Source organism: Cupressus sempervirens, chromosome 11 (genome assembly GCF_028749045.1).
Source record: "Cupressus sempervirens isolate cs-2001-9-10 chromosome 11, ASM2874904v1, whole genome shotgun sequence".
In the NCBI taxonomy this organism is placed as follows: Eukaryota; Viridiplantae; Streptophyta; class Pinopsida; order Cupressales; family Cupressaceae; genus Cupressus; species Cupressus sempervirens.
This window is the reverse complement of record NC_143128.1, coordinates 567,751,069-567,769,893: the sequence shown is the minus strand read 5'-3', so window position 1 is coordinate 567,769,893 and position 18,825 is coordinate 567,751,069. Positions and strand designations below refer to the sequence as shown.

Below are 18,825 nucleotides of genomic sequence, written 5' to 3'. Positions count from 1 at the left end.
ATGTTTTATCATTATGGATGTATGGATGTATCATGTATGGTGAATAGTTTCATATATTTTTACTGTACTTTGTATCATGGATTTGAGGATATTGTATCTTGATCTTTACATATGTATATTCTTTTAAGCCTTTCATACCCTGTGACTTGTACAGTGGTGATTGAGCATTCCGAATTAATTTGCCGAGAGGCATTCAGAACAAATGTATATTATGGACATTGGAGTTTCTGAATATTCTTTCATATGTATGTGATAGTTGTTAGACTTAGAATTGATTAAATTTAAACGTGACTCAACGTCTTGGGATCTTTAAGAAATGTAACTTGCAATTTATGTTTGTTGATGATTACATGTTATTGCTTCCGCTACTATGTGTTTGATGTGTATGTTGTACTTTCTTACTTAAAAAAAAAATAAAAAAAATAAAAAAAATGTTTAGCAAACTTAGTGAAACTTTAGGTTAATTCTTTTGGATCCCTTGGCGGGGCGTTACAAATGTATTTATCATTCTTGACTTATTTGTTTAGGATTCATCACACTTAATTTTAAAAACATTTCGTTTCCATATACTATTAAACTTCTTAAATTTTGAAAAATACTTTTTTGAATGTTTTTAACCTACTAAGACCAAGAAATTGTATATAAAAATATTTCGTAATTTTGAAAAATACTTTTTTGAAAGTTTTTTACCTACCAAGACCAAGAAATTCAGAAGTAGAGTATAGATAGATAGATAGATAAAATTTTAATGTCCACGAGGCTAAAAATAGCCTATGGGATAGCAAGACAACTCAAGCAGACTTAAGTAGCATTGTTCGCTTCTTGTGTAGGATGATGATGAGTCCACCCAATTGCTCAATGTACTCTTCATTGAATAGGTTATGCCAAGAACTGTCACATATAGTATCTGCAAATTTATCTCTACTATCCTTGTAGGCCTCACATTCTAAAATAAAGTGTTGTTCAGTTTCCACTTTCCCAAAATTGTAGAATCTGCAAGTTCTCTCTTCCCAAGCCTCCTTTGGCCTCTTCCAACGCCCAGTCTCACAACAAGGTTGGTGAGAGTTGGTTCTTAGCTGAGCAATAAGAATTTTAGCCCTCCAAGAAATGTTGGCTCCTATATACGCTTTATGGAGTTGATCATAAGTGGGGTTGAACTCATTTATATAATATAGTTTCTTCCTCTCGATCTCGCTTCCCCAATTTCTCTTGTAGAATTTCTCCATAACAAAGACCTTTATTTCTTTATTATTTTTGGAGCACATATTGAATTGAATATTCCATTTACTCATCCATTTGATGTTTTGTTGTATCCATGTCCTTTTTCGCTTACATAGTGTGTCACTAAAGGCAACTTTAGACTATCTATCCTCTTCAATTTTTTCGATTCTTTTTAAATAGCTTAGAAGGCGAACCATAGCAAGTGCCTCAATAGGAGCAGCCCCCGTTTCACTTAGCATGATATCATATGGAACAATGCTTTTGATTTTAAACTTGCTTGTGATCAAGTGCTTTTGGATTCTTTCGATTTGTTTCCATTGTGCTATAGTAGTGTTGTTGGCCCATAATTCACACCCATAAAGAACAATTGGCAGCACAAGAAGACAAAACAAGGTTTGAATAGTTTTCCAATCTCACAACTCTGCTTCATGGCACCTATTCTGAAGAGCATAAAAAACCTTCCACTCACCTAATGTCCTTTTATACCTGCAACTAGACTAGCTTAGTTTTTTGTTGAAATCGATGCCAAGGTATTTATACTATGCAACTTCTTCAAGAACACTTCCATTGTAATAAAATTCATGTTGATGCTTTTTTTATTATTAGAGAAAATCATAACTTTAGTCTTGTTGATATTGACCTGCATCCCCACCATTCCACAAAAGTGCTCAAGAGAAGATAGATGATCTTGCAAACCACAGGCAGATTTGGCAATTAAAATGAGATTGTCCACATATAGGAGCAACTTTATAACAAATTCACCTAGCTGAATGCCTTCACCCTTTTGCATGTTTAACCACTCTCCCAGTTTGTCAATACATAAACCAAACAAAGTAGGAGATAAAGGGCAACTCTGTTTGACCCCGATATCGCTTTTAAAACATTCTGAAATGCCATCTGAAGTTCTGATTTTGACTTTCACCTCTTCGTACATCCTATGAACAACAGCTCTGAGATGCATAGGAATCTCCAATTCTTCCATCCTGAACCAAAGCTTGTCTCTCGGGACAGTGTCAAAAGCTTTTTTAAAGTCAACAAAGCAACAAAAAACCTCTTCCTTTTTCTCCCAGTCTTTTTCAATAATGTGTCTCAGAGTGACACAATGATCCACTGTCGAGTGTTTTGGCCTAAAACCAACTTGCCCTTTAGCATGTTTATGATTTTCTTCTGCACATTTGCTGATCCTAGTTTCTATTATGCTGCCACAAAGTTTAGCAAAGAGGGGATTGATCATTATGGTCCTATAGTTGGAGGGATTGTTAACATCACCACTCTTAAAAAGTGGTATTGCAAGGCTGATTGTCCAATCTTTCGAAAACTTTCTTGACAGATTTTGTTGAAGATTTTAGTGATGTGCAGTGCAAGAGTTTTCATACCCCACTTCAGATACTCTCCTTGAAGCGCAACAAGGTCTTATATAAAAGTGCTCTATCGATTGAGACCGACAAATTCAGAAGCAGAGCATATAAAAGTGACCGACAAATTCAGTAGCAGAGTATATAAAAGCGATCTATCGGGCACCTAGTAATTGAGAGCTCCTCGTGCCGGTGTTGTCCCAATAACCTAAATGGCATTGAAAATTTGGCTTTGATAATGTGGGACAAACAGACATTAATCGCAAAATCTCTGTCCAGAGTCGAAGGGAAGTGCGTGGTAGAGGGCCATCTTACCATTTGAGGGAAAACATCCACAGAATGGAAGAGCCATTGAAGTGTGATAGGTGCGGAGAGAAAAGAGTGACGACAGATGCGATTACGGGTATTGTGGTGTGTGAGTCGTGTGGGTGTGTGAAGGAAGATTCAGCCTTCACGTCGGCGTGGGACGCCGCAACAGGAGAAGGCTTCGGAAACTTTGTGTCCGCCACAGACACCGGTGCGCGAGCTTCCTGTCTCTATTCAGCCAGGCGTAATGGCCGTTGGGTACACGGTGCTGGAGAATACGATTATCATGAAAGGAAACAGGTACATATATTTCTCAGTTCATTTTGATTCATATATTATTCCGGGTTCTCAGTGGTCTGGTAATTTTATTTATATTTAAACTAGGGAGGATACTGGCAAGGAAATTGAACTTTTTTCAAAATGTAGAACAGCAGGTGACTCTTTTAGACTTAACAAAAGATTAGAAACACGTCTAATTCATGCCGCTTTCATGAAAATTGTTAAGTATATGCCATCACTCTGGATGGTATTGCTATTAGTACGGCTCTGAGATTCCATTAGAGATTTGAATAATTCAATAAGGGTGTGGCGATATTATATATAAATTTAGCAAAAAAGGTGAGTACTGAGACATGATGGTTAATCGAAAGTGAGGTAGATGACCAGAGGTGAACAAAGCTTAGGAAGTGTGAAGCCAGCAATACAATGCCCCTATTCGAATAGGCAGCACAGGAGTAACATTGCAGGAGTGGATCAACAATGTACGAATATTTAGGTTTAATTAAAGAAGGATACATGGCGTAATAGCTAGCCATGGTTAGTTATATAAAGATGAACATGTCGATTAATTGCCATTGATTGAGATTGGTTTGCCTATGATTGAGGAATCATAGAGTATATATGAAGTCTCGGGAGGAAAAGAAAAATAAAGTTGTAAAAAAGAATCCAACTTTACTCTTAGGCTCGTGATGTCACAACAACTGGTAGTGTTTGTATATAGAGCCCTTCATGCTTTTCACCTTGATTTCTTGGGGATGGGAAGCATTGAAAGACTTCATGGTTTTGAGTGATAGCACGAATGTACAAAGTGACATCCACCATCCAAGTATTAATAGATTAGTTGCAGTGTGTCAATGATCATTTAGGCATTCAGATTTGCATGCTAGGTGCAGATAATGAGCTGTAACAATCTAGTGCAGCTTTGCGCATATCTGAATTAAATTCAAAACAATGAATTATTTGCTGCTGGAGTATTTTTGTGTCTGTTTTGTCTTTAATGCATTTAGTTTGGGTCCTTACACAGGTTTCTTCATGATGATTGGTGGTCTATTTTGAGGCAAAAGATTGCTGATTGTAAACATTAAATTATCAACTTATTAGTGTTTATAACTTGTAAATTCTTTCGTATTGGTCTTCACTCTTTCTCATTTCATTCTTATTCTCTTTTAAACATTTTGTTTGCCTTGATTTCTTGGGGATGGTAACAAGTAGAAGACTTCATGGTTTAGAGTGATAGCACAAATGACAAAGTGACATCCACAATCAAAGTGTTAAGATTTGTTGCAGAGTCTCAATGATCATTTAGGCATTCATATTTGCATGCTTGGTGCAAAGAATGAGTTGTATCAATCTAGTGTAGTTCAATGCTCTGTGCATATCTGAATTAAATTCATAAGAATGAATTATTTGTGCTGGAGTATTTTTACGTCTTTTTTGTCTTTAATGCATTTAGTTTTGGTCCTTACACAGATTTCTTTATGATGAGTGGTTGTCCATTTGGAGGTGAAAGATTGCTGATTGTAACATTAAATTATTAACTTACTAGTGTTTATAACTTGTAAATTATTTTTGTATTAGTATTCACTCTTTCTCATTTGAGTATTATTCTCTTTTAAACATTTTGTTTACAAATATCTTTTCTCCTTTCATTTTCCATGTTGTATGGATCATAGGATGTTGATATAGATTCTAGTTTCCTTTGCAGGTTATATGAGATGCTTGACAACATGCTTGAGTAGACGAAGTTTGCAATTCATAGTGTATATGCTACTTTAGTATGTTAGAAACACTAAATTAAAACAATAAAAAAACATTTGCATACTAATTTAACATAACTTCATGAGAGACAAAGTGAAGTCCTCAAATGAGAATATGAGCCATAGATAGGCTCTCTCAATGAGGATGATCACATGATGTAGAGGTGTGTCTAATAGCTAAGATGGCTTGATTATGTATGTGTGCTCAAATGCTCAAATGGGCTTCAATGGAAGATTTTTGATAGATTTTGGTGAATGGATTTGATGTAAAAATGGCTTCTCAAAATGGCATTATGGCTTTTACTTTCTAGATTGTGTTAAATGGCTTGGGAGAGGATCTCTTAAATAGGCAAAGGGCTTGAGGGATCAAGGGCTAGGATGCAAGGATGGGAAAAATCTTATGGAAGGTTTAGATTGAATGAGAGGAGAGCACATAGATTGTGCTTCTTTACAGCCAATCAGGGAGTGACACATGTCACAGGGTCATTGGTTAGAGCAAGAGGGGTTGAGGGGTCAACAAAGGAGGCTCAAAGCTCATAAAGACCCTCATAATGGCTTGTAAGAGCAATGAATGGGCTTGTAAGAGTCATTTATGGCTTTGTGGGCTTCATAAAATTTTATGGTTGGGATATTTGTGAGAGAGTTGAGATATTTTGACTTGGGTTGGATTAAGAAAGTCTTAAACTTGACTTAGGAATGTGCAAATGATTAAGGCTTGGATTAGGCTTGGGTTAAGATTAGATTAGACTTGTTAGAGATGGGCAAGTGGATGACAATAAATGAGGGTGGGTGAAGGAGGAGATATTTGTTAACTTTGGCTTGGGTTAGCAAGTCTTAACCCATGTTTAGGGAATGTGACAAGGTTAGGGGGTGGATTAGGATTAGGATTAAAGATAAGGATTGACATCTTCTAGAAGAGTCTAGGCTTTGGATGAGGATGAAAACTTTCTAGAAGAGTCTAGAACTTCTTAGGATGAAGATAAATAAGGTTTTTAGGAAATAAGTAAAGTTTTATTTATTTCAAGGGTTTAGGTTGAGGAGATATTTATTAAAATATTTTTAATAAACATGAGGATTAATATTTAATCTTAATTAAATATTTTGAGTTGGGATTAGGGGTAGGAAATGATGAGATTAGCTTTTAATTGAAATTAAAGAAGAATTAGAAGATTTTGGAAGAGGTTAGTGGTCTTAAGGAAATTGGCCAAGTTTTGGGCAAAAAATAAATAAATAATTTATTTTGAGATTTTTGGTCAATTTATTAATTAAATAATTAATAAATAAGGAAATAATGTTTAAATAAGATTTAAACATTTTTGGGAGGGATTCCTTAATTAAATATTTTTAATTAAGATAAAGGGATTTAATGGCATAAAAATAAATAAATAAATTAAATAATTAATTAATTAATAAATGATGATGTCATCAGGGACTTTTTTCAGAAAATAAAAATATTATTTTCTAAAGGATTTTTAGGTGTCTACACATAGTAGTGGTCTTGACTTGGAAACATGTTTGGGGCACATAAGGCTCATTGTAATGCAATGGTGGAGCACTATGAACAACTTGTTTCAGATGTCCACAATTCGTTCTTCTAGAGCTGATCCACAATTAAGTTCCTTCAACTAGTCAATAGGAATAGAATTTCCTCTTGATGGATGGAGAAGGTGGTGGCCGTGCATAGTGTTTTGTGTCTTAAGGATTGACATGCTTGAGTGTCAACAACTTTTAGCTTTATAGGGATGTTGATCTCGTAGATGCCACATAGATTGATGAGGAGGGGGTGTAGAAGGGATTGTTGGGGATTACATTGGATGAGATTGTTTCTCATATTGGTTGTGACTAGATTCAAAGTCAAATTTTGATTTAGTCAAAGATAAGGCAAAGTCATAGCAATACTAGATCTAGTTGTCTACTCTTTGTCAGTGTGTAGCTGTATCCTCTGGGCCTTTTTCCTTTTGTAATTTTTGCATCTTGGTAGTGGAAACTCAAATAATTAGACGCTGAATTTTTTTGCATCTATATGTTGACTAATGTGAATTGTCAATTCATCTCTAATGTTTCATATTATGGCTATATAATGAATATGGTAAATACTTATCATATGAATATTTGAATCATTTTTTTTTTTATAAGTTCTGCATATTTTTATGATTGCTATTTCATGTTGCCTCCTAAAAAAGGCATTATGTACCTTGTTGTCATGAAAACATGTCCCTGTGTTTGATCCGTTGTTCTGGTCATGCTATTGAACATGGCTCATTTTTATACACCAATGCTAGATAATGTTGTTTCTACTGGACTGTGTTATTATAGTGCGGTATATGGTTAAATTGTGAGTCCTGACTATATCCATAAGATTCTAAATATGCTATGTCCTTTTGCTGGAATTACTGGTTACCTATTTTGGATGCATTCTTAAGATAAACATGAATCATGTAATGTCCTAACCCATTTGAGTTTTGTTGCATTTCATTCACCCATTCAGCTTTGAAGGAATAATGTCAAACAATTGACACTCTTGCTGATTGCATTCCTTGCCATAATGTTCTAACAGACAGTTTGCATACTATGTGATTGGTAGAATACTTGTTTTCTGAGTTTAAATTTAATGTCATTTGATTCTTGAATTTGAATGCACATCAATAAATAAATGCAAAACATTTGAAACCCTTACAATCATGAATGAACTGAGAGTGCAATATCCGATCAAATTAAAGATATCTACATAGAGTAATCTCATTCTAATGCATTATCAACATACTCATTAGCTGCCAATGCATGCAAATTGACTGCAATACCGAAGATAACCAATGATTAGCATCTATAAAGGAGTCCAAACAACTGATGAACAACTTAAGATCATATAGATATGAACAGCTTCTGTGAGAAACCCTTGCTGCCTTAATATGTGAGATGAAACAGCCAAGTAACTATTTCAGATTCTGTAATTTTGAACAGCAGCTCTTAGGAACCCTAGCTGCTTAATTTAGGGCATCAAAACCAGTAGTAAACAGCTTTAGATCTACACTAATAATTATCAAGTGTAGAAACCCTAGCTGCTTTAATTAGGGCATCAAAAACTATCAATAAACAGCTTCAGATTTTGCAATTATGATCAGCAATTGTAAAAAATTCTAGTTGCCTTAGTGAGCGACCTCCAAAAGTAAAGAAAACACACACACACACACACACTTATATTAAGAGGGGGTTGAATCAGTTTAAGAACAATCTTTTCACTTTAAAACTTTAGCATTTATAAGCAATCTTCAAGCAATGAACAAAGTATCCACACAATTAAGATCTAACAAGAGCAACACAGGATCCACACGTAATTTCACACGGAGTAACTCTTGCGGGAGAAAGCCACAGTAAAATATTTCTTTTTATAGAACAACTCGTATGGTCCAACAGACAGTTTGCATAGTATGTGATTAGTAGAATACTGTTTGCATAGTTAAAATTTCATGTTGTTTGATTCTTGAATTTGAATGCACAACAATAAATAAACACAAAACATTTGAAACCCTTACAATTATCAATGAACTGAGAGTACAATACTCTATCAAATTAAAGATATCTAGATAGAGTAATCTTATTCCAATGCATTATCAACATACTCATTAGCTGCCAATGCATGCAAATTGACTGCAATACTGAGGATAACCAATGATTAGCATCTAAAAAAGGAGTCCAAACAACTGATGAACAATTTAAGATCTTATAGTTATGAATAGATTCTGTGAAAAACCCTTGCTATCTTAATATGTGAGATCAAACGACCAAATAACTATTTCAGATTCTGTAATTATGAACAGCAACTCTATGGAACCCTAGCCGCTTAATTCAGGGCATCAAAATCACTAGTTAACAGCTTCAGATCTGTACTAATAACCAGCAAGTGCAGAAACCCTAGCTGCTTTAATTAGGACATCAAAAACTACCAATAAACAGCTTCAGATTTTGCAATTATGATCAGCAATGGTAAGAAACCCTAGTTGCCTTAGTGAGTTGACCTCCAAAAGTAAAGAAAACACACACACACACACACACACACACTTATATTGAGAGGGGGTTGAATCATTTTAAGAACAATATTTTCACTTTAAGACTTTAGCATTTATAAGCAATCTTAAAGCAATGAACGAAGTATCCACACAATTAAGATCTAACAAGAGCAACACAGGATCCACACATAATTTCACGTGGAGTAACTCTTGCAGGAGAAAACTATAGTAAAATATTGCTTTTTATGGAATTTTTTTAATGTTCTAACAGACAGTTTGCATAGCTTGTGATTGGTAGAATACTGTTTGCAGAGTTTAAATTTCATGTTGTTTGATTCTTGAATTTGAATGCACAACAATAAATAAATGTAAAACATTTGAAACCCTTACAATCATCAATGAACTGAGAGTACAATACTCTATCAAATTAAAGATATCTAGATAGAGTAATCTCATTCCAATGCATTATCAACATACTCATTAGCTGCCAATGCAAGCAAATTGACTGCAATACTGAGGATAGCCAATGATTAGCATTTTAAAAAGGAGTCCAAACAACTGATGAACAACTTAAGATCATATAGTTATGAACAGCTTCTGTGAAAAACCCTTGCTATCTTAATATGTGAGATCAAACAGCCAAATAACTATTTCAGATTCTGTAATTACGAACAGCAACTCTAAGGAATCCTAGGTGCTTAATTCAGGGCATCAGAACCACTAGTAAACAGCTTCAGATCTGTACTAATAATCAGCAAGTGTGAAAACTGTAGCTGCTTTAATTAGGGCATCGAAAACTACCAATAAACAGTTCAGATTTTGCAATTATGATCTGAAATGGAAAGAAACCCTAGTTGCCTTAGTGAGTGACCTCCAAATGTAAAGAAAACACACACTCACACACTTATGATGAGAGAGGGTTGAATCATTTTAAGAACAATATTTTCACTTTAAAACTTTAGCATTTATAAGCAATCTTAAAACAATGAACAAAGTATCCACACAATGGAGATCTAACAAGAGCAACACGGGATCCACACATAATTTCATGTGGAGTAACTCTTGCAGGAGAAAACTACAGTAGAATATTGCTTTTAATAGAAAAATTCTTATGTTCTAACAGACAGTTTGCATACTTTGTGATTGGTAGAATACTGTTTGCAGAGTTTAAATTTCGTGTTTTTTGATTCTTGAATTTGAATGCACAACAATAAATAAATGCAAAACATTTGAAACCCTTACAATCATCAATGAACTGAGAGTACAATACTCTATCAAATTAATGATATATAGATAGAGTAATCTCATTCCAATGCATTATCAACATACTCATTAGCTGCCAATGCAAGCAAATTGGCTGCAATACTGAAGATAACCAATGATTAGCATCTTAAAAAGGAGCCCAAACAACTGATGAACAGCTTAAGATCATATAGTTATGAACAGCTTCTGTGAAAAACCCTTGCTATCTTAATATGTGAGATCAAACAACAAAATAACTATTTCAGATTCTGTAATTAGGAACAGCAACTCTAAGGAACCCTAGGTGCTTAATTTGGGGCAACAAAACCACTAGTAAACAGCTTCAGAACTGCACTAATGATCAGCAAGTGTAGAAACCCTAGCTGCTTTAATTAGGGCATAAAAAACTACCAGTAAACAGCTTCAGATCTTGCTTATGATCAGCACTGGTAAGAAACCCTAGTTGCCTCAGTCAGTGATCTCCAAAAGTAAAGAAAACACACACTCACTTATATTGAGAGGGGGTTGAATCAGTTTAAGAACAATATTTTCACTTTAAAACTTTAGCATTTATAAGCAATCTGAAAGCAATGAATGAAGTATCTACACAATTAAGATCTAACAAGAGCAACACAAGATCCACACATAATTTCATGCTTGCGAGAGAAAACCACAGTAAAATATTGCTTTTTATTGAAATATTCTTACAAATTTGTAGGTGCCAACCCACAAGAGACATCGATCTCCTCCTTTAAGCTCCATCTCAACAAGGGACTTCAATCTCTTTCAATGAGAGGCACCAACCTCTCAATCTATTAGAATAGAAGGCTCCAACCTTCAAAATGCAAGATAATAGTGATGTTTTGGATCTGATCTAGATGATTTTCAAAATCTGCTCACAATATCAACAAAATGTCCTTTAAGACTTCGTTCTTGAATCTACAATACAACTCCACTTGAATCTACAATAGGATCTTCAATGAATTCTCGCAAATCTGAAATATGCCTTCATGAAATGATATCTTATTTTTGCTCCAAACAGTCTGATTTTATTATATAAGTTTTCTCTTCTTCTGCTATAGGTATGCTCTTAAAGTAGAAATGATATTCAATGAATTGATCATCAAATAAACTTCAAGTGACATCTTTTTGTACCCCTTCAAATATAATCTTTCAACAAAGGTTATGGCCCCTTAACTAGGTTGGCCAATAGTTTGTTTTTATATATTTAAAATACCCTTCTCTAACTAAGTTGACCAAAAAGCAACTCATGAAAAAGTAGGTTGGCCTAGAAGCAACTTGCAAAAAAATAGGCCATCCATCAAACTACTTGCAAAAGGTAGATCTGCCAAAAAACTTGTAGAAAAATAGTTTTATAAAGCAATTTGCAAAAAAACAGGTCAACCAAAAAACATATGAAGATACTGTCCAAAATAAACTATTATTTCTACCTTGAATAAATAAACTTGAATACCATTAACTAGTCCATTGACATCAATGAAAAGAATCATGCCATCTTTGACATCAAGTCTATTGTCCCGTCTTCAACCACATGCTTGGTTCGTTCATGGAAGATAGGATTTTGCGCTAATTTGGTTACACCTTCATTATCAACAAACAAAGTGGTCGGTCCTACTAGCGACATCTACATATCCCCAAGCATTTGATGAAGCCAAATAGCTTCACATCCGGCCTTAACAATCCCTGGATATTCAGCTTCTGTGGAGGAGAGAGAAACTACCTGCTGCTTCTTACGGGTCCATGTGACAACACTTGGATTCCAAACTAAACACATATCCAAAAGCTGACTTTTTATTGTCAACAGAGCCTGCCCAATCTGAATTGGTGAACCCATTGAGTGTAGGATTAGAACTTGAAGAGTAAAGAAGTCCATAATCTATAGTGCCCTTCACATAACAACTCACACGCTTTGCTGCCACCTAGTGATCAGCCTTGGGAGCTGTCATAAAGCGTGAGATGTAGCTGACTGCGAAGTTGATATCATGCTTAGTAGTAGAGAGGTAGATGAGGCTGCCTACAAGTTGCTTGTATGTAATATCATCAAGGGGAGGAGAATTAAATTTGGCTGATAACTTGAGACCTTTCTCCATGGGTGTAGATGCAAGCTTGCAATCCTACATAGCGAATTTGTCTAAAAGAGCCGTGACATATTTGGACCGAGAGATGAATATACAAGAAAACTGTTGGCAAACCTCAACTCCTAGGCAATAAATGTGTGAGCCCAAAGTTAGTCATATCAAAAGACTGGCATAAATTCTGTTTGATTCCTTGAATCAAAGGTGTCGAACTGCCAGTGATGATCAAATCATCCACATAAATAACCAGAAGGATGATATCACTGTCAGTAGTCTTGATGTACAAATTTGAGTTTCAAGAACTCCTTTGGAAGCCTTGATCATTGAGGTAGTTATCAATTTTTATGTACCATGCCCTAGGGGTCTGCTTCAAGCCATAGAGAGCTTTCACTGATCTAAGAACTTGATGTTCTTTACTAGCAACCTTGAAACTAGGAGGCTGTGTCATGTAGACCTCTTCTTGTAGGTCACTATTGCACTCTATGAAGGCATGTACTTCAAGGCAAAAATAGAGAAGACAGAAAAATTGAAGGTGTACTCGAAAGAGCTCGAAAAACTCAAGCAAAATATGTTGTCAGATTCTGGATCAGCTGGATAAAAAATCAACGCACCGAGAAAATATGCTGACAACCCATTTGAACTCTCGAAAAACCCATCAAAGATTTGCAATCAAATTTTTTTTGAGCCAATAAATTAGGGTTTTTGAACAAAACCCTAGTCGGTAGCCATGGAAGGAAAAGCTTGCAGAAAAATGGAGATTTTAGGGAGAATATGGTTGATTTTTCCACAGAGAGAGGTGTTAAGGTAGAGACGGTGCCAGCGGGGAGAGATTGGACACCAAAAATGACATTATTTTGCAGTCATAGGCGCACGAATGAGGAAAATCCTTTTGCAAAAAAATGTCTGTAAAAAAAAAGGCCAAGAACCAAAGGATATGGAGCCACAAATTGTATCTAGAAATTGCAAAAAGAGAGCAGAAAAAATGCATCCAAAAAACGCAGAAAGACACAAGAAACTGCTGCCAAAAAATCACGATTAAGAACCAAAAACCAGCAACAAAGGAGAAAAATCATGCCAAAAATGGCCCTAAACCCTGGTTGCGATTTTCTTCACTGTCGGATTTCTCAGAATGGAAACCCTATATGGGTTGTAGAGAAGGTTGCAGAAATAATTTTGAATTTTTTTTAGCAAATAACTTTGAAAGAAATTATAATTTTTTCAATTTTTTTTAAAGTATTGGCTCTGATACCATATTACGAAATAATTGGTAAAATACTTGCTTAATATTATCAACGACCGAGAGGTCAATATATACAAAAGAATGAATGATGTTTTTTTAGGAAACGATCATAAAGAATAGAAACAATCTATTCTAGCTAATAGAAAACTAACAATTTATTACAGGTAACTAAACATTAGAAACATTCTAATATTTAAAATAGATTACAAATAGATAACCATTAAATAATAATGGATAATAATAGAAGCTATCTATTATTGTAATAGTAGCAACATACTCTTGCTTACCTTGGTGCTCAATTACTTGCTTCCTTAAGAAATGGCACTCAATTAGAACATGCTGTAATGTCCCTTTTTTTGTAACATTAGATTTCAATCAAATAAATTAAGTTTTTTTCTGGATAGATAATCAAATAATAAAGTTTTAAAATTGTCAAATCACATAAAATTTAATGAGAACTTTATAACATATTAAATAACATTACCGGAGCTCAATGAAAATCAGTAAAGCTATTTTTAATTAAAAGAGAGGAAATATAAAGAGACAATAGGAATTCCAAGAGATATGCAGAGGGAAGGAAGAGTCACAGGTCTGTGGTATTAAAGAACACGGAGAAGCTCATTTTGAGCATGCTTGGTTTTATGTTTGGATTTTTGTCTTGGATAATTCTCCTCTATAAATTCTGAATAAATTTCTTATGCATGTCATTGCCATTGTAATAGACATTCTTTGGAAATTAGTGTGTATGATTGTCTTGTGCAATGTTAGCAATATAGTTGGAAATCTCAAGCATGGTTAATTGTATTTGGTTTATTATCAGCATATGGCTTGTACGCCACCTGTTTACTGAAATGCTTAGTGGCTGTTGGTGTACGTTGGGATGTATGACAATTGATTGTCTTTATTCAATTAGCTGCACTAGTTAATTTCAGTCATTTACATGTTTATCAAAGGTCTGAAACAACTACTATATCATTTCTATAACAACCTTGCATTGTTAGAAGTATTCAATAACTTCATTTGCAGCCTACTTACTCAAAAAAGACAATCAGAAAATTCGTACCAGTGGTTTCAAAACTTGCATGATAAGTGTTTGACAAAATGTCAAACATTTGAAAAGTGAAGCAATTAGGTGTTTGTTAGAGTTAGTATGTAATGTCCCCATTTTAGCAGTTGACCAAGTGTGTGTGCGTTAGCCTTGTTCTACATGGTCCCGAGGGCTAACGAAGGGTTTAATGGGATCTTGAAGTGTTTTGGCCTAGTCATTTCCAGTTTGGGCCAAAATGAAGTTGATTTACTCAGTTTCAGGCATACTTACTATTTTTAGTAAGTCGGCAGGACACAATGCAGGTCAATTTTGGTGATTGGATTCGATACTCCTCGGTGAGAGCTTTCCGATGAGCTATCACTCGCATTATTCGGAGTCCGATTGCTAATACATTTTAATGCTTGAAGTTTTATTAAAGTAATGTCTAATTTAATTGTAAAATATTAAAGTGTTACTTTAATATTTATTTTATGGTGATGTGTACCCAAAGGAGACATAAGGGGTATTTTAATATATGTTTTATATATTACACATCTTCATATGAGTTGAGCGGACCCTTGGAAATAGAATAAAATGAAGCATTTGTGGCTTCATTAGGCAAGTTGAATATGAGAAGAAATTGGTGTGTGAGTTGCAGCTCCGTTCTTGGCATTTGAGGACGTCTATCCTCTCTTGTAACATTCTAAACGTCATTCCCTTGGGGTTTGGCCTTTGGAATTCTTTGTTATTGGCTTCATTATCAGGCAGTTTAGTTGCATTTCCGGCTACAGGCAGATTTGGTATTTTGCTCATATCTTCTTCACTACTTGTCCGACGCTTATGCCGCTTGGAGGGAATGGTATTATGAAGGTAGTGGACTGATTGAAGGACAAAGTATTGTAGTAGCAAGTTCGTAAGCATGGGCTGGAGTATTATGTCAATACTGCTGAAGTAATTAGTGAGTTGATAAATCTGCCATGTATTTGGTTTTATGAATTCTGAAAATAACATTTTATTAGCAGCAGTTCATTTCCACTTTGCATATCATTGTAGTTTCTTTCTTGTTTATGTTGTATGATACCAATTCCATGCACGAAACACAACAAACAATAAACATTTGATTTTCGGAGTTATAAGGGGTTTAAAACATTAAACGGAGAAATAAGAAGTTAAATGCAAACTGTTTGACATAATTCCTTTCAGCAATTTGGTTTAGTTTTTTGGGACATCTAGGGGTGCCCATTACAGTGGTATCAGAGCTATAAGTCCTGCCATCCTGTGGAGGTCTTAAAGGGAATTTGGAATAGCCGGATAGAGGGAAAAAGTGTTTGACGAAATGTCAAAACACTAAAATCAGAAATAAATAAAAACACAGGCTAAGCATTTATGTTTGAGCATGCGACAGGGGTCTTATAATTTCCGCGATACCAGAGCAAGACAAAATAGGATTTCAGGCTTGCAAAGCAAACAGTCTAGTACATCTGTGTTGGTGGACATTGAATCCAACCATACAGACACAGAGGAGATATTCTTTGATCAGGACAATAATATGGGTGATCGAGATGACAGGAATACAGGATTAGGCGGAGGCGGAAATGCTGGTCCAGATCAGGGGGAGGTACTGTTCAGACAGTTACTGGATACATTAGAGCAGGGGCAGCGTATGCAGCAGGAGCAGAATAGGCGAATGGACATGATGTTGCAGCTCATGGCTAGACAGATGGGTGTCAATATTAATCCAGGTGATGCCAACAACAGAAACAATAACAACGAGGGAAACAATAACAACGGGGGAAACAATAACCATGGAGGCCAAGGCAACAATAATGGTCCTGAGAATAACATTAATGGTAATAATGGACACGACAACAATGGGAATGAGGCTGATAACTTTAGACATGTTGCACGCTCAGCGCGGACTGCGAGCTCGAGACCTCTTCTACCCACTTTCCCACCCAGAGATCCGGTTCAACTAGTAAACGAACCGCAGATTACCGAGTTACAGGATCAGTTCAGGAGGGACTGGGAGGCTAGTGGACCGGAGTTTCAGGCGGATATTTCTCTTAGAGATTATATGGACTTGAGGATGAGACACATGCCTAAAGCAGGAGAGAGGAATCAAAACTTTGAGCTGAGGAAGAAAGTTGGAAAACTTTCTTTACCTTATTATGATGCTTCAGGGAAGATGACTGCAGGAGCTTGGGTGCAGAAGGTAGATACATACTTGCAGCTAAATCCTATGCCTGAGGAGGAGGCTATCAAGTATGCGGCTATGCACTTGGATGGCGTTGCACATGAATGGTGGCATCATGGCATGGTGACTTTGGGGCATAATCAGATTACATCTTATGAGGAATTCACCGAAACATTGATTGGGAGATTTGACACTAAGGATCCCGAGTTACATTTCAAGGAGCTAGCACAGTTAAAACAGTCAGGTTCTGTGGATGCTTACATTGCCGAGTTTCAGCGCTTGTCTGTACTTGTTACTGATATCTCTCCTAGGAGATTGGTGGTGTTATTTTGTGATGGTCTTGCTGATCCATTGCGAGGTTGGGTGAAGGGACATGATCCACTCACCTTAGCTGAAGCAACTAAAAAGGCACGAGATTTAGCCCCTTCGGTATACAAAGGAAAAAACCACTCAACAGATTCTTCCTACCGCAAGGACAAAGACAAAAAACTGTTTCAGAAAGAGTATAGCAAACCCAAAGAAGGATCAAAAGAACTAGACAATGAAACCTTGAATGAACTTCGAAAGAAGAAGCTGTGCTTCCATTGTAGAGAGCCTTGGGACTTATCTCATAAATGTTCTCTCAAGGCTAAGGCAAATCAAATGGAGTATTTTTCAGCAGAAGAGTCAGAGTTAGAAGGGGAGGATCAACACTCCGATTCAGATGAGGGTAACACTATAGAGGAGAGCAACATTCCTAAGGATGATAGATCGTTGGCACGTTTGACAGGGGCCCAAAAGGCAATCACATTTAAGGTCAAGGGTACTATCCAGGGGCAGAAAGTGATATCTCTTATTGACACTGGGGCTACACATAACTTCATAGATGCACAGTTGGTAGCCAAGAGAGGGTTACAGACAGAGGAGCATGATGGGTTTAGAGTCATGGTGGAAAACGGTGATAAGTTATTATGTACTCGGAAGATATCTAATCTTCGCATCAGGTTTGGAGATGGCTACGAGTTGGAGGATGAGTTCTATGTTGTGGACATGGGAGATTATGATGTCATCCTCGGCATGACATGGATGGCTTCACTAGTTGAGTTCACACTCAATCTAGCGAAATTGGAGATGAGATTCCAGCATGAGGGCAGAACTGTGGTACTTAGAGGACTTTGAGATGGAGGTTGCAGAGTAGTGTCCTTGAGGAGAATGCAGAGACTTTTTTGTCATGATGACATAGAGTGGGCGGCAGAGTGCTACATTATGCCAACTTCACCAGAGCCACAAGAAAAGAGTCATCCACCAGATATCCAGAAGATACTTGATAGACACGCTAAAGTATTTAGCGATATTCCTCATGGGGTTCCTCGTGACAGAGGGATGGAACATGTTATTGAGCTTGAGGAGGGAGCCAAACCAGTTATGATTACTCCTTATCGTCATCCTAAGGAACACAAGGATGAGATAGAGAAGGCGATTAAGGATTTGTTGGAGATGGGGCATATCAGGTCCAGTAAGAACACCTTTGCTTCAGCAATAGTATTGGTAAAGAAGAAGGATGGGACGATGCGCATGTGCATCGATTACAGGGCACTGAATAAGAAAACAATTAAAAACAGATATCCCATTCCTAGGATTGATGAGCTGATTGATGAGTTGCATGGGGCATGCTTTTTCACCAAAATTGATTTGCGATTCGGATACCATCAGATCAGGATGAGAGCAAAGGACATTGAGAAAACAGCCTTCCGATGTCACTATGGCCACTTTGAGTTCATGGTTATGCCATTTGGTCTAACCAATGCACCTGCTACATTTCAAAGTTGTATGAACCAGGTATTTAGGAAGCAGCTGAGGAGATTTGTCCTGATCTTCTTTGATGACATCTTGGTCTTCAGTAAGACCTGGGAGGAGCACTTACATCATCTGGAGGAGGTGTTATCTATTCTAGAGAGAGAGTCATTGTATGCCAAGGAATCTAAATGTGAGTTTGGCATGACTGAGCTCCTTTACCTTGGGCATATCATTAGTGCAGATGGCGTTCGGGTTGATCCCGAAAAGATTAGAGCTATTGTAGAGTGGCCTACTCCCACAAACCTTACACAGCTTAAGGGATTCT

At 36.3% G+C, this 18,825-nt stretch overlaps 1 protein-coding gene across 2 annotated transcripts in view; it reads left to right on the top strand.

Moving 5' to 3' along the window:
* Positions 1 to 2,667: 2,667 nt before the first annotated feature.
* Positions 2,668 to 18,825, top strand: part of LOC149530897 (POLLEN-EXPRESSED TRANSCRIPTION FACTOR 2) — a 139,514-nt gene continuing 123,356 nt past the window's right edge. The window contains exon 1 of one of the 2 annotated variants that reach the window (XM_089809781.1): positions 2,668 to 3,182. In XM_089809781.1, the coding sequence (XP_089665907.1) occupies positions 2,916 to 3,182 (267 nt within the window). In that variant the 5' untranslated portion in view covers positions 2,668 to 2,915. The remainder of the gene's footprint in view (positions 3,183 to 18,825) is intronic. The other variant, XM_089809782.1, reaches the window with a different exon arrangement.